At 43.3% G+C, this 18750-nt stretch overlaps 3 protein-coding genes across 5 annotated transcripts in view; 1 reads left to right on the top strand and 2 right to left on the bottom strand.

The window, feature by feature from the left end:
- The window catches only part of ST8SIA1 (ST8 alpha-N-acetyl-neuraminide alpha-2,8-sialyltransferase 1), a 121248-nt gene that overhangs the window by 48191 nt on the left and 54307 nt on the right, over window positions 1–18750 (top strand). The window lies entirely within an intron of this gene.
- On the bottom strand, window positions 3610–5349 carry LOC134603672 (uncharacterized). The gene has a single exon (XM_063449855.1). The coding sequence runs from the start codon at window positions 5347–5349 to the stop codon at window positions 3610–3612; it is 1740 nt and encodes a 579-aa protein (XP_063305925.1).
- Window positions 15232–16971, bottom strand: LOC134602097 (uncharacterized). The gene has a single exon (XM_063446598.1). It carries the CDS (start codon window positions 16969–16971, stop codon window positions 15232–15234), a length of 1740 nt encoding a protein of 579 aa, XP_063302668.1.

Raw genomic sequence — 18750 nt, 5'->3', positions numbered from 1 at the left:
TTTTCCTAGATAGAGACTCCTTTGAAGACTAGTTGATATGTAAATGTGATCGGTGCCTTTCAGGTGCTGTATCTTTCCAACTATCTAAACAGAAACTCCCTTTGAAGATAATTCCTGACCTCCCATACACACAGACTTAATCAAGCACATATTAAACAGATATATATATAATATTTTCCCCAACACTCCCCCACTTGAATAAGATCTAATAAGGAGATTATTCACATACAACCCCGCCACCCACTCTGATTTCTGTATATTATTAAAAAAAAATTAAGGCAAGACATGAACCCACACATATATTTTATACCCCTAAAATGGATGTGAGCTCTAATTTTTCCTGCTTTGTATGGATTTTTTTTTTTTTTTTTTTAGTTCTTTCCTCCAAACAAATACTACAGAAGCAGTTCTTAATCCTGGGTGTGTGTAAGTATTATAGGGTATGCTCCACCAGGGCTCTTGAAAACTATTTGTTAAATCATTAAGGCTAGCTACATTTTCCTTCACCAGCTCTTGCAATTGCACAACCATTTGATTATTTCTTTTAAATAATGTATCCAAATCTACATTAAGTGGTGGGATTTTCTTAAAAAGTGAGGGAGCCATTTTATTCCAATTTCCTAGATCTTCCTGTACCATGTCCATAGATCTTTGTGTGAGTTGGATATTGGCTCTTATGACCTCCTTGCCCACTTTCATGGAGCCATAGGTAAGATTAACACACCATCCTGTTTGGGGTACCCTACATTGTATAGTTTGCTGCCACAGAACTGAAGATACTCCCAGTGCGCAGATCGTGGGACCCTGTCCGTGCACCACTCTTTTCCAACCATTTATGGGTTTGTGAAGGTGAACAGGGCAGCTCCCTGAGTTTTCCACCATGCACCCATCTGCCTGGACTAGTGGTTCTAGTACACAGGAACAAAGCCAAGCATTACCACGTCTGTCACAGCAACTGGGGTTGATAACTTTCCAGTACTGGTCTTCTTTTATTACTAAGCGAGTTTGTGGAAGGAATTGCTTTAAAACATTAGTGCGATTAGCCACTTCCAACTCACCAAACATAGTCATATTCTGACAATCTATGCCATATTCCCTAACCAGATCAAAGACTAGGGTAGAATTGATTATTCTGGGTCATTCCCCTTGTTTTATTTCTTGGAGGCCTAAATTTAGATGTTCGTCTAGTAAATTTACAACTATACCACATACCATAGCTTTAGATACATTATTGTTATTAACTGATTCTCTGAGAGCATTCACCGATATCCACTGCAAATCTGCAGCAACTGTGTGAATGTTCTGTATCGTGACATCAGTTTCAGCTAGAGTGTTAAAATCCACTCGTCCCTCTTTAAGCATAATTTGCTGCAACCCATAATTTTGTTCTCGTGAGTTAAGACCCTCTATGTCTGCCCTATTCCAAATTGATGTTCCCAAACTGAGTCCTGAGATTATATCAGTACCCAGATCCCTTTTTTTCCTCTCTCTCTAAACTTGAGCCCTTGTGTGGCATCCCAGAATAGATTAATATGTGCTTGAAATACATTTTTAAACCATTCTTTCATCATCTCTGGGCAACTCTCTGTATATTAAATAATAAAAAATTTAACAATAATGGTAATGTTACATAAGATACATCAGTATACACAACAGTTTGTGTTGGTTGGAAGAAAAGGCCATGCTCTGGCCACAGGGTGGTAGTTGGACAGTCCTGAGAATTTATCATTCTTATGTTAATTGCTGGGTCAACTGTATTACGTAATCCAATCTGATGGGAGCTGCATGTTACAACACTGTAACGGCTACCCAGATAGAGAGAGGGTTTCTGCCGTTGGAGACGTCCTTTTTCCCTGCAAGCTGCTGTGGAGAAGTAGGCTGATATAATCCCATCCACGATATCCAGAGCGAAAATCAGGTTCAGCTGCAACAGGAACAGAATAACCTTCCCAAACAATCCCCTTTCAAGAACGAGACGAGGCTACGTTATGAAGGGTCAAGATGAACTGAGGACTGGGACACCCAGCCTGCTTTTTATTAGAAAAGGGTACACACAGGACACTCCCAGGGGGAGGATGAAAACAACCAATTATGCACAGGGTAACACCCCCACGTCTCCTCCCCTCAGATAACCACATAATACAATTAGAACATACAATATTTTGCCCCAGTTCTGGATGTACCCCAAAAACAGGGGGTACACCTTTAAATCCGGCACCGCTTGAGAGATCTTCGTTAGGGGAACACTCTGTCCAAAAATCAGCCCGATTGGATGAACGGTTCGGGAGTTACAGAGTTTCAAAGTTTTGACCGACCGCACAGACCAACTAGCCGAAAATAGTTCCATGAGTTTTGGCCTTGCGGTCGGTCTCTGTTCGCACGGTAAAACGGTATGAAAATCTTGTCATCCATCCGAATCGTGGGGTTCGCTGAAATCCCCATAGGTGACTGAGTGTAACTACCGAATGGTGGGGTGTTCGGTAGTTTCTGTGCGAACTTGTGGAGGTCTGGAGGACTCAGCGGTGTTCGCCTGTTTGCGTATCCGTTTTTAGTTCCATGCGGTTACAGGCAAACACCGCTGTTCGCACACAAGATGGCCGCGAACACGTGTAAAGTCCTGAAATGGCGGCCACCTATATTTCACATACGGACTTCGCACGAAATCAGGCGAACAGAGGCATGAACCGAACAAAAGAAAAGACTAAGTTGGAAGGATCTGTTACAAACACCATCCTGGGAAAATGTAAAATTTCTCTCCAGCAGCATCTTTATCCTCACTTCCTTTGTGGCATTGGCCCAAAATATACTGGTACTCTTATGTAAATCACTTCCTCCAGGATATTTCCAAACTGCAAATTCAGAGGGAAGGTTAGTTTTAGGCATTGAAATATTACATTGTACCACTATCCACCCCCCTATAGGCCCAACGACTGTAAGATTGTCTTTACATGTAACATCAGGTGATTGTTCCTTTACTTTTAATGTTACTTTGATATTCTCTGAATTTTCCGAATTCCTTTTCTCCCTATGATAACCCTCTACTGGAGTACTCTGATGTACCATTTTATTATTATTCTTCATCATGACATTCCTTCCTAAGCTATACAGTATATACATAAAAAACGATACACATAACCACCACATCACGACTGCTGTTTTCTTGCACTTCATATTCCTTATGTGGGCTGCTCTTCCAGGGATCCACTCCATCTCCTATTATCTGGAAAAGAGAACTAAGAGACTATGTTAACATTTACATTAACTTGGCATAAAGTTCTTATCTCCCACGTCTAACAAATACACAGAAGGGACAATTTTGTCAAGCACAATATATGGACCTTTCCATTTTGGTTTTGGAAATGGATGGTAGAGGGAAAAAATTTGCAACATTACTCTGTTTCCAATCTGAAGCTCTGTTATATCCCCTTTTAAAAAAAAAAAAAAACAACGACAAACGATCAAATATGTTTGTCAGCATACAAGATAACTGACAATGATCTGTTGCCATACAAAGATAAAAATAAAAAATCAGCTTAAGGCTATTAAAGGCTATTAGAAAAACAAAAATACACACAGATGTAGAGAAAAACCAAAAAATGATGGGAGTTATTAATTGCTGGGGACCCTCAATTGATCAGTCTTTCCCTCCTCTCTGATCTGTTCCCTAAGTGCTTTTACTTCTGCCTCCAATCTCTCGGTCTGTCTCTTCAGGTCCCAGAATTCGCTATTCCCTTCTTTATTCCTCCAATTATCCCAATTTCGTCTATTGGGCTGCTCATCCCATCTATGGTTCCTTCTCCAAGTATTCTCTCTGTTGTTTCTTCGTTTTTCTCTCCAACTGGGATTTTCCCAGTTATTATCTCTCCATTTTAGCCTCTCCCAGTTATTATTATTATTCCAATTATTGTTGATTACCTGAGGCTCCTCCCATCTATTTCTCCAATTGTCTCCCATTACATTGCTCCCTTTAGCACTATCCCTATTCCTATGGTCCCTCTGTGGATCTCTCCGTCTTTTGTCACTACCAGATTCATTCTCACCTCTAAAATTTCCCATATGCTGAAATCTATTTCCCCTGATTGGTTTCTGAGGATACATGGTAGACCTGTCTCTCCTCTCTACTCTGAAAATCCTGGCAGCATCTACAGCAAAACTCTCATTTTTAACCTTTCTTCGCCACAAATTATCAGCTCTTAACAGTAAATCACACATTTCTGATGGGTTTGGGGTTACAGATATCTCATCCTTAATATCTTCCTCTAATGCATCCAAAAACATTGATCTATGCACCATCCCTCCCTGTTCAAAACCAGGATTACTGACACCAAACTGTTCCATCACTGTGGAGATTCTAGCTGACAATTCATACGGAGACTCTTGTTTCAGCTGTTTAATTTTTCCAGACAATGACACATTTGATGTAATTCCATAAAGTGCTCTCAAGATCTCTTTCAACATATCCCTAGTTCTACGCTGCTGACCACATGTCTGTACAATCCTGACCCACAATCCATTTCCAACAACTCTCTGCAGCACTCTCTCCATATCACTAGTTGTCAAACTATACATCTCTTTCACTCTTTGAATTCCACAAAACCATTGCAAAAAGCGATTGATATCCTGCTGAGGGACCTGCCCTATTTCTCTAACTATGGCATCCATTTCTTGTGGCTTTAACTGCTTATTAACCAGCTGAATCTCTCCAGAATTATCAGGATTCAACACTGTGGTTGTTGTAGTTGGAGCCGCAGGGAGATTTGTCACTGACTTTTCTTTCAAATCCTCCCATGGAAAAAGAGGTTTGTATCCTGTATCTCCAATCCCTGGGTTAGCAATAGACCCTGGAATTTCAGATACAGGAGACCTACTCGAAGGTGCCATACTTTCTGCCATTTTATTAAAAGCCATATTAGTAGCATGTCTGCATTCATCCAATTCTTTTTGCATCTTCAAAATTTTCTCATTCAGCCTCTCATTCTCCACTGTAAGTTCGTCGCACATTTTGGCCTTTTCAATCAAAGCTTCACCAGTTGTAACTGCATGCACTCTTAGATCTACAATCTTATTATTCAATTTCTCAGATTTCATGTTAATTACTGAGTTAAGCTCTGCCATTTCATCCTCCTTTATTTTTAAAATTCCCTCTAATTTTAAACAACATGATAGTAACGCTTGCATAATACACCCTTTTCTTTTTTTATCAGACACGTTTTTCTCAAATAACACTTCTCCTAAAAACTCCTGCATCTTTTCCCATGACTGTTTACCGTCCTGAGAGATTTCATAAGGACCACCATGTCTCTTAATATAATTCATAAGCCATTGTTTCACATTTTCTGAACAAGCCATTTTTGCATCTACCTTTTCACATGCCATATTAAAAATATGCACTGCAACAATAGAATAAATAACGAATATACTCACCAAACTTTATGCAGACACTGGAAAGCTCTTCTGGCTGACAGTCACAGAACCAAATACGTTGATGTTAAAACTTGGATCCTAGGCAGATTCTGAAGAAAGAAATCTTCCGGCCATGGTCACGGCACCAATTATGTTGTATAATCCTTCTCTCACCACCAATACTTCCAATTGGTATCCTTTTGAGAGAAATCCACTCTGCGTTGTGTTTTAATAGTGAATGTAATATCCCTGTGTCACCTCTTCCAAGAACTAACATATATCTTTATCCCCTTGTCCAGATAAATATATGGCTAGCACTACTAAGGTATTCTACCCGATATTACAAATAAACAGCCAACACCATAGTTCTTACCAGAGAGAAATCTTTACTTAGAATCTGCCCAATTAAATATTACAGAAGAAGAATGTTACAGAGTTATAGTATTACAGAGTTACAATACATTCATAACACTCACACATTCCATATATCTAATAATATCGGCTACATTGTGTATGTGCTGTGAGATGTTGTGTGCAGCATGTGTGTCTTACCAAACCTAATCTAATGTGATGTCAGTATCTTCTATTTTTAAAGGAATTGGTTCCCATGTTGTAAATAGCAAACTCCTCAGCTCAATTGATATGTAAATGTGATTTACTTTCCCAAGGCCCAGTGTTGTCTATCCTGTTATTTTATTGTGTTAACTCTCCCAGCCATCCCTTTGTCTCTAACCTAAGGTGTGTTTTCCTAGATAGAGACTCCTTTGAAGACTAGTTGATATGTAAATGTGATCGGTGCCTTTCAGGTGCTGTATCTTTCCAACTATCTAAACAGAAACTCCCTTTGAAGATAATTCCTGACCTCCCATACACACAGACTTAATCAAGCACATATTAAACAGATATATATATAATATTTTCCCCAACACTCCCCCACTTGAATAAGATCTAATAAGGAGATTATTCACATACAACCCCGCCACCCACTCTGATTTCTGTATATTATTAAAAAAAAATTAAGGCAAGACATGAACCCACACATATATTTTATACCCCTAAAATGGATGTGAGCTCTAATTTTTCCTGCTTTGTATGGATTTTTTTTTTTTTTTTTTTAGTTCTTTCCTCCAAACAAATACTACAGAAGCAGTTCTTAATCCTGGGTGTGTGTAAGTATTATAGGGTATGCTCCACCAGGGCTCTTGAAAACTATTTGTTAAATCATTAAGGCTAGCTACATTTTCCTTCACCAGCTCTTGCAATTGCACAACCATTTGATTATTTCTTTTAAATAATGTATCCAAATCTACATTAAGTGGTGGGATTTTCTTAAAAAGTGAGGGAGCCATTTTATTCCAATTTCCTAGATCTTCCTGTACCATGTCCATAGATCTTTGTGTGAGTTGGATATTGGCTCTTATGACCTCCTTGCCCACTTTCATGGAGCCATAGGTAAGATTAACACACCATCCTGTTTGGGGTACCCTACATTGTATAGTTTGCTGCCACAGAACTGAAGATACTCCCAGTGCGCAGATCGTGGGACCCTGTCCGTGCACCACTCTTTTCCAACCATTTATGGGTTTGTGAAGGTGAACAGGGCAGCTCCCTGAGTTTTCCACCATGCACCCATCTGCCTGGACTAGTGGTTCTAGTACACAGGAACAAAGCCAAGCATTACCACGTCTGTCACAGCAACTGGGGTTGATAACTTTCCAGTACTGGTCTTCTTTTATTACTAAGCGAGTTTGTGGAAGGAATTGCTTTAAAACATTAGTGCGATTAGCCACTTCCAACTCACCAAACATAGTCATATTCTGACAATCTATGCCATATTCCCTAACCAGATCAAAGACTAGGGTAGAATTGATTATTCTGGGTCATTCCCCTTGTTTTATTTCTTGGAGGCCTAAATTTAGATGTTCGTCTAGTAAATTTACAACTATACCACATACCATAGCTTTAGATACATTATTGTTATTAACTGATTCTCTGAGAGCATTCACCGATATCCACTGCAAATCTGCAGCAACTGTGTGAATGTTCTGTATCGTGACATCAGTTTCAGCTAGAGTGTTAAAATCCACTCGTCCCTCTTTAAGCATAATTTGCTGCAACCCATAATTTTGTTCTCGTGAGTTAAGACCCTCTATGTCTGCCCTATTCCAAATTGATGTTCCCAAACTGAGTCCTGAGATTATATCAGTACCCAGATCCCTTTTTTTCCTCTCTCTCTAAACTTGAGCCCTTGTGTGGCATCCCAGAATAGATTAATATGTGCTTGAAATACATTTTTAAACCATTCTTTCATCATCTCTGGGCAACTCTCTGTATATTAAATAATAAAAAATTTAACAATAATGGTAATGTTACATAAGATACATCAGTATACACAACAGTTTGTGTTGGTTGGAAGAAAAGGCCATGCTCTGGCCACAGGGTGGTAGTTGGACAGTCCTGAGAATTTATCATTCTTATGTTAATTGCTGGGTCAACTGTATTACGTAATCCAATCTGATGGGAGCTGCATGTTACAACACTGTAACGGCTACCCAGATAGAGAGAGGGTTTCTGCCGTTGGAGACGTCCTTTTTCCCTGCAAGCTGCTGTGGAGAAGTAGGCTGATATAATCCCATCCACGATATCCAGAGCGAAAATCAGGTTCAGCTGCAACAGGAACAGAATAACCTTCCCAAACAATCCCCTTTCAAGAACGAGACGAGGCTACGTTATGAAGGGTCAAGATGAACTGAGGACTGGGACACCCAGCCTGCTTTTTATTAGAAAAGGGTACACACAGGACACTCCCAGGGGGAGGATGAAAACAACCAATTATGCACAGGGTAACACCCCCACGTCTCCTCCCCTCAGATAACCACATAATACAATTAGAACATACAATATTTTGCCCCAGTTCTGGATGTACCCCAAAAACAGGGGGTACACCTTTAAATCCGGCACCGCTTGAGAGATCTTCGTTAGGGGAACACTCTGTCCAAAAATCAGCCCGATTGGATGAACGGTTCGGGAGTTACAGAGTTTCAAAGTTTTGACCGACCGCACAGACCAACTAGCCGAAAATAGTTCCATGAGTTTTGGCCTTGCGGTCGGTCTCTGTTCGCACGGTAAAACGGTATGAAAATCTTGTCATCCATCCGAATCGTGGGGTTCGCTGAAATCCCCATAGGTGACTGAGTGTAACTACCGAATGGTGGGGTGTTCGGTAGTTTCTGTGCGAACTTGTGGAGGTCTGGAGGACTCAGCGGTGTTCGCCTGTTTGCGTATCCGTTTTTAGTTCCATGCGGTTACAGGCAAACACCGCTGTTCGCACACAAGATGGCCGCGAACACGTGTAAAGTCCTGAAATGGCGGCCACCTATATTTCACATACGGACTTCGCACGAAATCAGGCGAACAGAGGCATGAACCGAACAAAAGAAAAGACTAAGTTGGAAGGATCTGTTACACTGCTCCCCTTTTGTGGAACACTCCGGCAGACCCGGATTGATCCTTTTCGGGTCAACTTGGGGCTGTCCGGTCCCTTGTTAGGGTAATAGTTCTGTTTGTCTGGACAGACCATCGGCATTCCCGTTAAACCTGCCCGGGCGGTATTGAATGGAAAAGTTGTAGGGTTGCAGTGCTAGGCTCCATCTCAACAAGCGTCCATTATCTCCAGCTACTCTGTTTAACCACACCAGGGGGTTATGGTCGGTGATTAGTGTAAATTCCTGTCCGTACAAATATGGGGTGAGTTTCTTTAATGCCCAGACCAGGGCTAAGCATTCCTTTTCCACTGCCGCGTAGCTCACCTCTCTAGGTAACAGTTTCCTACTGAGATACGCGACAGGGTGCTCGCCTCCATCTTCTCCGACCTGGCTTAGAACTGCCCCCAGTCCATACATGGATGCATCTGTATGAACGACAAATCTTTTGTTAGGGACGGGGGCAGACAGGACAGGTGCATGAATCAGAGCATTCTTTAGGGCCTGAAAGGCTGTTTCACAGGCGGGAGACCACAGGACTATCCTAGGCAAGTTCTTTTTGGTTAGGTCTGTTAATGGTTTTGCGATGGTACTATAGTCAGGGACAAACCTCCTATAATATCCTGCGGTCCCCAAAAATGCTAATACTTGAGTTTTGGTGTGGGGTGTGGGCCAGTTAGCTACAGCTTCAATTTTAGCGGGTTCTGGGCGCTGCTTCCCACATCCCACTCGATGTCCCAGGTACTGGACTTCTGCCATGCCGAAGTTACACTTTTCTGGTTTCAGAGTCAACCCTGCGGCCCGAATCTGATCCAGTACGGCCTCTACATGCCTTAAGTGCTCTCCCCAGGTTTCGCTATAAATCGCAATGTCATCCAGGTACGCGCAGGCGAAATCCTGGAAGCCATCAAGGAGGCGGTCCACTAAGCGCTGAAATGTAGCCGGGGCGTTTTTCATCCCAAATGGCATGACCTTAAATTGGTACAAGCCAAATGGGGTGACAAAGGCCGACTTAGGGATAGCCTCCTTGGCCAGGGGAATCTGCCAATACCCTTTACACAAATCGATGGTGGTCAGATAACGTCCCCTGGCAATACGATCTAATAGCTCGTCTACTCGGGGCATGGGATATGCGTCTGTCAGGGTTTTGTCATTGAGACGTCGATAATCGACACAGAACCGGGTAGTCCCATCCTTTTTGGGGACTAGGACCACCGGTGAGGCCCACGGGCTGTCAGATGGCTCTATCACTCCTAGTCTTAGCATCTCCTGGATTTCCTTCCTCATCTCATCTTTTACTGCCTCAGGGATCCTATAGGGAGTTTGCCGGAGAGGGGGTTGACCTGGGGTCTCTACATAGTGAGTTGCTAAGGGGGTGTATCCGGGCTCTTGGGAAAATGTCAACCTCTTTTCAGTCAGCAGTTGTCGGATCTGTCCCTTTTCAGCGGGGGTTAGTCGCTCCCCTAGCTGTATGGTATTGAGCAGGGTCTTAGGTTCCGAGTTAGCTAAAAGGTCGGGTATGGGTAAGCTGTCAGGGTCTTCAGTGGCTGGTATACATATGGCTGCTATATCCTCGGGCCTTTCTTGATATTCTTTTAATAAATTTACGTGAAAGGACTTCTGGATCCTTTCATCTTTGCTGCTGGCAATTACATAGGTGGTGTCACATACCTGTGCTACCACTTTGTAAGGGCCCTGCCAGGAGGTCTGGAGCTTATTCCCTTTGACAGGTCTAAGCACCAGCACCTTCTGGCCTACTTGGAACGTTCGCTGGCGGGCGCCCTGATCGTACCAACGTTTCTGCCGGCCCTGGGCCGCATGGAGATGGTCCCGTGCCATCCGGGCTAACTGTTCCATGCGGTCCCGCATTTCTAGTACATATGGCACGATGGGGACACCCTCATGTTCTGTCTCTCCCTCCCAGTGCTCTCGGATGAGGTCGAGAGGGCCTCGTACTCTCCGGCCATAGAGCAGTTCAAAGGGAGAGAACCCTGTGGATTCCTGTGGTACCTCCCGATAAGCGAACAGGAGGTGCGGCAAGAATCGTTCCCAATCTTTGTATTCCGCTGTAAAGGTCCGTAGCAATTGCTTTAGGGTACCGTTAAAACGTTCACAGAGACCGTTAGTCTGAGGGTGGTACGGGGAACTAAGTAGGGGTTTAATACTACAAACCTTCCATAGCTGCTGGGTTAGGTCTGCGGTAAACTGGGTCCCTCTATCGGACAAGATTTCCTGAGGAAATCCCACTCGGGTGAATATCCCGACTAGAGCACTGGCGACAGTGTCAGCCTGGATATTCGTCAGAGCGACAGCTTCCGGGTAGCGAGTAGCATAGTCCACTACGGTAAGGATGTATTTCTTACCAGAGGGACTGGGGTTAGGTAGGGGTCCCACTAGGTCGACTGCCACCCTGCTAAATGGTTCCTCGATCACAGGCATAGGTAACAGTCGAGCTTTAGGGTGATCTCCTCTCTTCCCTACCCGTTGGCATACGTCACAAGTGCTGCAGTAACGTCGTACATCCTTTGAGATCCCCGGCCAAAAGAAGGTCTGGGTGATCCGGAAGGTGGTACGGTTACCCCCTAGATGCCCTGCCAACGGAATGTCGTGGCCGATTCGGAGAAGCTCCAACCGGTACTTTCTGGGTACCACTAGTTGGCGCTTCTGCGAAGGGGGACAGCCTCTCTTTTTCCCTTCCGTCAGTCTGTACAACCTGTCCCCATCCCATAGGAAACGTTCCTGTTTGCCCTCCCTACTGTCTGCTAATTCTCGATACTTTTGGAGGGTGGGGTCCTCTCTAGTTTCCCTCCCAAACTCCTCTGGGGTGTCCCAAGCTATGGGCCTGCTTGTTGTAGTGGGGTTACATGTGGGTGCTTGGCTTACCTGGGTCTCCCGGCCTGTATTAGGGTCATCTGTGACACGGGCCTGTGAGCGGGTGGTTACGGGACAAGCGGCAGCAGGTGTGGGCAAATATGCTGAGGTCAAGGGGCCAATGTCATTTCCCAAGACGACCTCGGCAGGCAAGTTGTCCATGATGCCAACTGTAGTTTTCCCCGATCCGACTCCCCAGTCTAAGTGTACTCGGGCAGTGGGCAAGCGAAAAACAGCGCCCCCTGCGACCCGAACAGCAACAGTGCGGGTAGACACATTCTCTGGCTTTACTAGGTGTTTTTGGATCAACGTGATGGTAGCCCCGGTGTCTCTTAGGCCTTGTGCTGTTTGTCCATTCACCCGAACTTCCTGCCGATGATGTTGTCGGTTATCTGGCGAAGCAGCTTGTATGGGATCTGCTTCATACAAAATCCCCAGGCATTCCTCAGGGCCCATTTCAGCTTCCACACAGTGAGCTGCAGAGGGTCGTGATGCAGGGGCCTCTGCGTTGGGAGTTGTGCGTCTCCAATTGTTACTAGTGGATCTTAGGGGACAATATCGAGCAATATGTCCGAGGTTGCCGCAGTGATGGCACGTTACTTTCGACAAATCTCGGGGGTAGTTGGTAGGTCCCTGAGGACGGGGTGGTCCTGGTGGGACTGGAGCTCGAAACTCTGGGCGTGAGACAGCGGCTGGGGTACGTGGCTCTATCTTATGAGCTGGTCGTGGAGTACCCTGGCTTACTCTCCTTGTCTCGGCGTATTCATCGGCCAGCCGAGCCGCCTCATTTAAATTAGCGGGGCGCCGGTCTCGTACCCAGTCTTGTAGGTCCGCAGCCAAATTTTGAAAGAAATGTTCCATTAAGAATAATTGTAATATCTCCTCTCCGGTGTTGGCCTTACATCCTTGGACCCAATGTGATGCCACTCTTTGTAGTCGGTTGGCCCATTCCATGTGGGAGTCCACAGCTTTCTTTTTGGACTCCCGGAAGCGGCGACGGTAGGCTTCTGGGGTTACCGCATACCTGGTGAGCAGTGCCTCTTTTACTGTTTGGTACTGCGTGATCTCCTCTGTAGTGAGCGCTCGAAAAGCCTCACTAGCTTTTCCTGATAGTTTTCCCGCCAGGATAGTGACCCATTGCCCTGGCGGTATTTGATGTAGCGAGCACTGTCTTTCAAAGTCCGCCAAATACCCATCAATTTCCTCTTCATTTTCTGCAAAGGTTTTAAATGCATTGAAGGGAATTTTCTTTACTGTAGTAGTGGGTAGCGGGGTAGGAACTGTCTGTGTAGTGAGCTGTCTGGCTCTTACCAGTTCCATTTCTTGATCCCTCTTGGTTTGGATCTCTTCCCTTGTTTCCCGGAGTAGTTGGGTTATTAGCTCTGTAGACGTGACTGGATACAACGCTAATCTCCGCTGCACAATTGCCGTAATCACATCGTCCTCACTGATGGGTGCCCTGGGTTCCGTTACCTCCATGGACCTATCCATCTCGTCCAGCTCCAGCAGGTCAGCTATCAGCTCCCTCCGTGGTCTGTTGCTGGCACTCCTACCACGATTCTCCAATAAATCCTTTAGTGTGGGTCTTTTCAGTTTGGCATACTGAGACTCCATTCAGCACTTGCTCCTTGGATAAAAGGACCATCCCACCGCTTGCCACCAATGTAACGGCTACCCAGATAGAGAGAGGGTTTCTGCCGTTGGAGACGTCCTTTTTCCCTGCAAGCTGCTGTGGAGAAGTAGGCTGATATAATCCCATCCACGATATCCAGAGCGAAAATCAGGTTCAGCTGCAACAGGAACAGAATAACCTTCCCAAACAATCCCCTTTCAAGAACGAGACGAGGCTACGTTATGAAGGGTCAAGATGAACTGAGGACTGGGACACCCAGCCTGCTTTTTATTAGAAAAGGGTACACACAGGACACTCCCAGGGGGAGGATGAAAACAACCAATTATGCACAGGGTAACACCCCCACGTCTCCTCCCCTCAGATAACCACATAATACAATTAGAACATACAATATTTTGCCCCAGTTCTGGATGTACCCCAAAAACAGGGGGTACACCTTTAAATCCGGCACCGCTTGAGAGATCTTCGTTAGGGGAACACTCTGTCCAAAAATCAGCCCGATTGGATGAACGGTTCGGGAGTTACAGAGTTTCAAAGTTTTGACCGACCGCACAGACCAACTAGCCGAAAATAGTTCCATGAGTTTTGGCCTTGCGGTCGGTCTCTGTTCGCACGGTAAAACGGTATGAAAATCTTGTCATCCATCCGAATCGTGGGGTTCGCTGAAATCCCCATAGGTGACTGAGTGTAACTACCGAATGGTGGGGTGTTCGGTAGTTTCTGTGCGAACTTGTGGAGGTCTGGAGGACTCAGCGGTGTTCGCCTGTTTGCGTATCCGTTTTTAGTTCCATGCGGTTACAGGCAAACACCGCTGTTCGCACACAAGATGGCCGCGAACACGTGTAAAGTCCTGAAATGGCGGCCACCTATATTTCACATACGGACTTCGCACGAAATCAGGCGAACAGAGGCATGAACCGAACAAAAGAAAAGACTAAGTTGGAAGGATCTGTTACAAACACCATCCTGGGAAAATGTAAAATTTCTCTCCAGCAGCATCTTTATCCTCACTTCCTTTGTGGCATTGGCCCAAAATATACTGGTACTCTTATGTAAATCACTTCCTCCAGGATATTTCCAAACTGCAAATTCAGAGGGAAGGTTAGTTTTAGGCATTGAAATATTACATTGTACCACTATCCACCCCCCTATAGGCCCAACGACTGTAAGATTGTCTTTACATGTAACATCAGGTGATTGTTCCTTTACTTTTAATGTTACTTTGATATTCTCTGAATTTTCCGAATTCCTTTTCTCCCTATGATAACCCTCTACTGGAGTACTCTGATGTACCATTTTATTATTATTCTTCATCATGACATTCCTTCCTAAGCTATACAGTATATACATAAAAAACGATACACATAACCACCACATCACGACTGCTGTTTTCTTGCACTTCATATTCCTTATGTGGGCTGCTCTTCCAGGGATCCACTCCATCTCCTATTATCTGGAAAAGAGAACTAAGAGACTATGTTAACATTTACATTAACTTGGCATAAAGTTCTTATCTCCCACGTCTAACAAATACACAGAAGGGACAATTTTGTCAAGCACAATATATGGACCTTTCCATTTTGGTTTTGGAAATGGATGGTAGAGGGAAAAAATTTGCAACATTACTCTGTTTCCAATCTGAAGCTCTGTTATATCCCCTTTTAAAAAAAAAAAAAAACAACGACAAACGATCAAATATGTTTGTCAGCATACAAGATAACTGACAATGATCTGTTGCCATACAAAGATAAAAATAAAAAATCAGCTTAAGGCTATTAAAGGCTATTAGAAAAACAAAAATACACACAGATGTAGAGAAAAACCAAAAAATGATGGGAGTTATTAATTGCTGGGGACCCTCAATTGATCAGTCTTTCCCTCCTCTCTGATCTGTTCCCTAAGTGCTTTTACTTCTGCCTCCAATCTCTCGGTCTGTCTCTTCAGGTCCCAGAATTCGCTATTCCCTTCTTTATTCCTCCAATTATCCCAATTTCGTCTATTGGGCTGCTCATCCCATCTATGGTTCCTTCTCCAAGTATTCTCTCTGTTGTTTCTTCGTTTTTCTCTCCAACTGGGATTTTCCCAGTTATTATCTCTCCATTTTAGCCTCTCCCAGTTATTATTATTATTCCAATTATTGTTGATTACCTGAGGCTCCTCCCATCTATTTCTCCAATTGTCTCCCATTACATTGCTCCCTTTAGCACTATCCCTATTCCTATGGTCCCTCTGTGGATCTCTCCGTCTTTTGTCACTACCAGATTCATTCTCACCTCTAAAATTTCCCATATGCTGAAATCTATTTCCCCTGATTGGTTTCTGAGGATACATGGTAGACCTGTCTCTCCTCTCTACTCTGAAAATCCTGGCAGCATCTACAGCAAAACTCTCATTTTTAACCTTTCTTCGCCACAAATTATCAGCTCTTAACAGTAAATCACACATTTCTGATGGGTTTGGGGTTACAGATATCTCATCCTTAATATCTTCCTCTAATGCATCCAAAAACATTGATCTATGCACCATCCCTCCCTGTTCAAAACCAGGATTACTGACACCAAACTGTTCCATCACTGTGGAGATTCTAGCTGACAATTCATACGGAGACTCTTGTTTCAGCTGTTTAATTTTTCCAGACAATGACACATTTGATGTAATTCCATAAAGTGCTCTCAAGATCTCTTTCAACATATCCCTAGTTCTACGCTGCTGACCACATGTCTGTACAATCCTGACCCACAATCCATTTCCAACAACTCTCTGCAGCACTCTCTCCATATCACTAGTTGTCAAACTATACATCTCTTTCACTCTTTGAATTCCACAAAACCATTGCAAAAAGCGATTGATATCCTGCTGAGGGACCTGCCCTATTTCTCTAACTATGGCATCCATTTCTTGTGGCTTTAACTGCTTATTAACCAGCTGAATCTCTCCAGAATTATCAGGATTCAACACTGTGGTTGTTGTAGTTGGAGCCGCAGGGAGATTTGTCACTGACTTTTCTTTCAAATCCTCCCATGGAAAAAGAGGTTTGTATCCTGTATCTCCAATCCCTGGGTTAGCAATAGACCCTGGAATTTCAGATACAGGAGACCTACTCGAAGGTGCCATACTTTCTGCCATTTTATTAAAAGCCATATTAGTAGCATGTCTGCATTCATCCAATTCTTTTTGCATCTTCAAAATTTTCTCATTCAGCCTCTCATTCTCCACTGTAAGTTCGTCGCACATTTTGGCCTTTTCAATCAAAGCTTCACCAGTTGTAACTGCATGCACTCTTAGATCTACAATCTTATTATTCAATTTCTCAGATTTCATGTTAATTACTGAGTTAAGCTCTGCCATTTCATCCTCCTTTATTTTTAAAATTCCCTCTAATTTTAAACAACATGATAGTAACGCTTGCATAATACACCCTTTTCTTTTTTTATCAGACACGTTTTTCTCAAATAACACTTCTCCTAAAAACTCCTGCATCTTTTCCCATGACTGTTTACCGTCCTGAGAGATTTCATAAGGACCACCATGTCTCTTAATATAATTCATAAGCCATTGTTTCACATTTTCTGAACAAGCCATTTTTGCATCTACCTTTTCACATGCCATATTAAAAATATGCACTGCAACAATAGAATAAATAACGAATATACTCACCAAACTTTATGCAGACACTGGAAAGCTCTTCTGGCTGACAGTCACAGAACCAAATACGTTGATGTTAAAACTTGGATCCTAGGCAGATTCTGAAGAAAGAAATCTTCCGGCCATGGTCACGGCACCAATTATGTTGTATAATCCTTCTCTCACCACCAATACTTCCAATTGGTATCCTTTTGAGAGAAATCCACTCTGCGTTGTGTTTTAATAGTGAATGTAATATCCCTGTGTCACCTCTTCCAAGAACTAACATATATCTTTATCCCCTTGTCCAGATAAATATATGGCTAGCACTACTAAGGTATTCTACCCGATATTACAAATAAACAGCCAACACCATAGTTCTTACCAGAGAGAAATCTTTACTTAGAATCTGCCCAATTAAATATTACAGAAGAAGAATGTTACAGAGTTATAGTATTACAGAGTTACAATACATTCATAACACTCACACATTCCATATATCTAATAATATCGGCTACATTGTGTATGTGCTGTGAGATGTTGTGTGCAGCATGTGTGTCTTACCAAACCTAATCTAATGTGATGTCAGTATCTTCTATTTTTAAAGGAATTGGTTCCCATGTTGTAAATAGCAAACTCCTCAGCTCAATTGATATGTAAATGTGATTTACTTTCCCAAGGCCCAGTGTTGTCTATCCTGTTATTTTATTGTGTTAACTCTCCCAGCCATCCCTTTGTCTCTAACCTAAGGTGTGTTTTCCTAGATAGAGACTCCTTTGAAGACTAGTTGATATGTAAATGTGATCGGTGCCTTTCAGGTGCTGTATCTTTCCAACTATCTAAACAGAAACTCCCTTTGAAGATAATTCCTGACCTCCCATACACACAGACTTAATCAAGCACATATTAAACAGATATATATATAATATTTTCCCCAACACCAGCCTGGTTTTTATTACAGTAAAGTACAAACAGAACACACCCAGGGGGAGGTATAAAATAGCCAATAACACACATACATGGTTCAACCCCCACGTCTCCTCCCCTCAGATAACATGTAACACAATTAAAACATACACAATTTTACTCAAGTTCTGGATGTACCCCAAAACAGGGGGTACACCTTTAAATCCAGTACCAGATAGCTCTCATTCAGGGGAACAACATATCCAAATATCAGCCCATTCGGATGAACGGTTCGGGAGTTATGGAGTTCCAAAGTTTTGACCGACCGCACAGACAAACTAGCCGAAAATAGTTCCATAAGTTTTGGCCTTGCGGTCGGTCCTCGTTCGTACGGTAAAAAGGTACGAAAATCTTGCCATCCATTCAAATCTTGGTGGTCGCTAGAATGCCCATAGTCTGTTAAGTCTTTCTACCGAACAGCAGGGTGTTCGGTAGCTTTGGCACGAATCCCCGGTGCTATGGAGGTCTCAGCGGTGTTCGCCTGTTTGCGTAGCCGTTTTTAGTTCCAGACGATTGCTGACAAACACCACTGTTCGTGCGTAAAATGGCCGCGAACACATGCAAAGTCCCGAAATGGCGGCCACCTATACTTAACACAAAGGATTCGTGTAGACCCATACGAATGGCTGAAATAGAACTGGGAGGTAAAATGTCCCTTAATTACCAGCAGGGTGGTCCGGTGTTCGGTAGTCTGATTCATTTATTTATAGGTTGGATTACTACCGAACAGATGGTATAAAGTACAATTCCCCTGATTATTCCACATGCATC

This window comes from Pelobates fuscus, chromosome 3 (assembly GCF_036172605.1).
Source record: "Pelobates fuscus isolate aPelFus1 chromosome 3, aPelFus1.pri, whole genome shotgun sequence".
Taxonomy (NCBI): Eukaryota; Metazoa; Chordata; class Amphibia; order Anura; family Pelobatidae; genus Pelobates; species Pelobates fuscus.
Note: the sequence above shows the minus strand (reverse complement) of the source record. Positions and strands in the feature narration are given on the sequence as shown.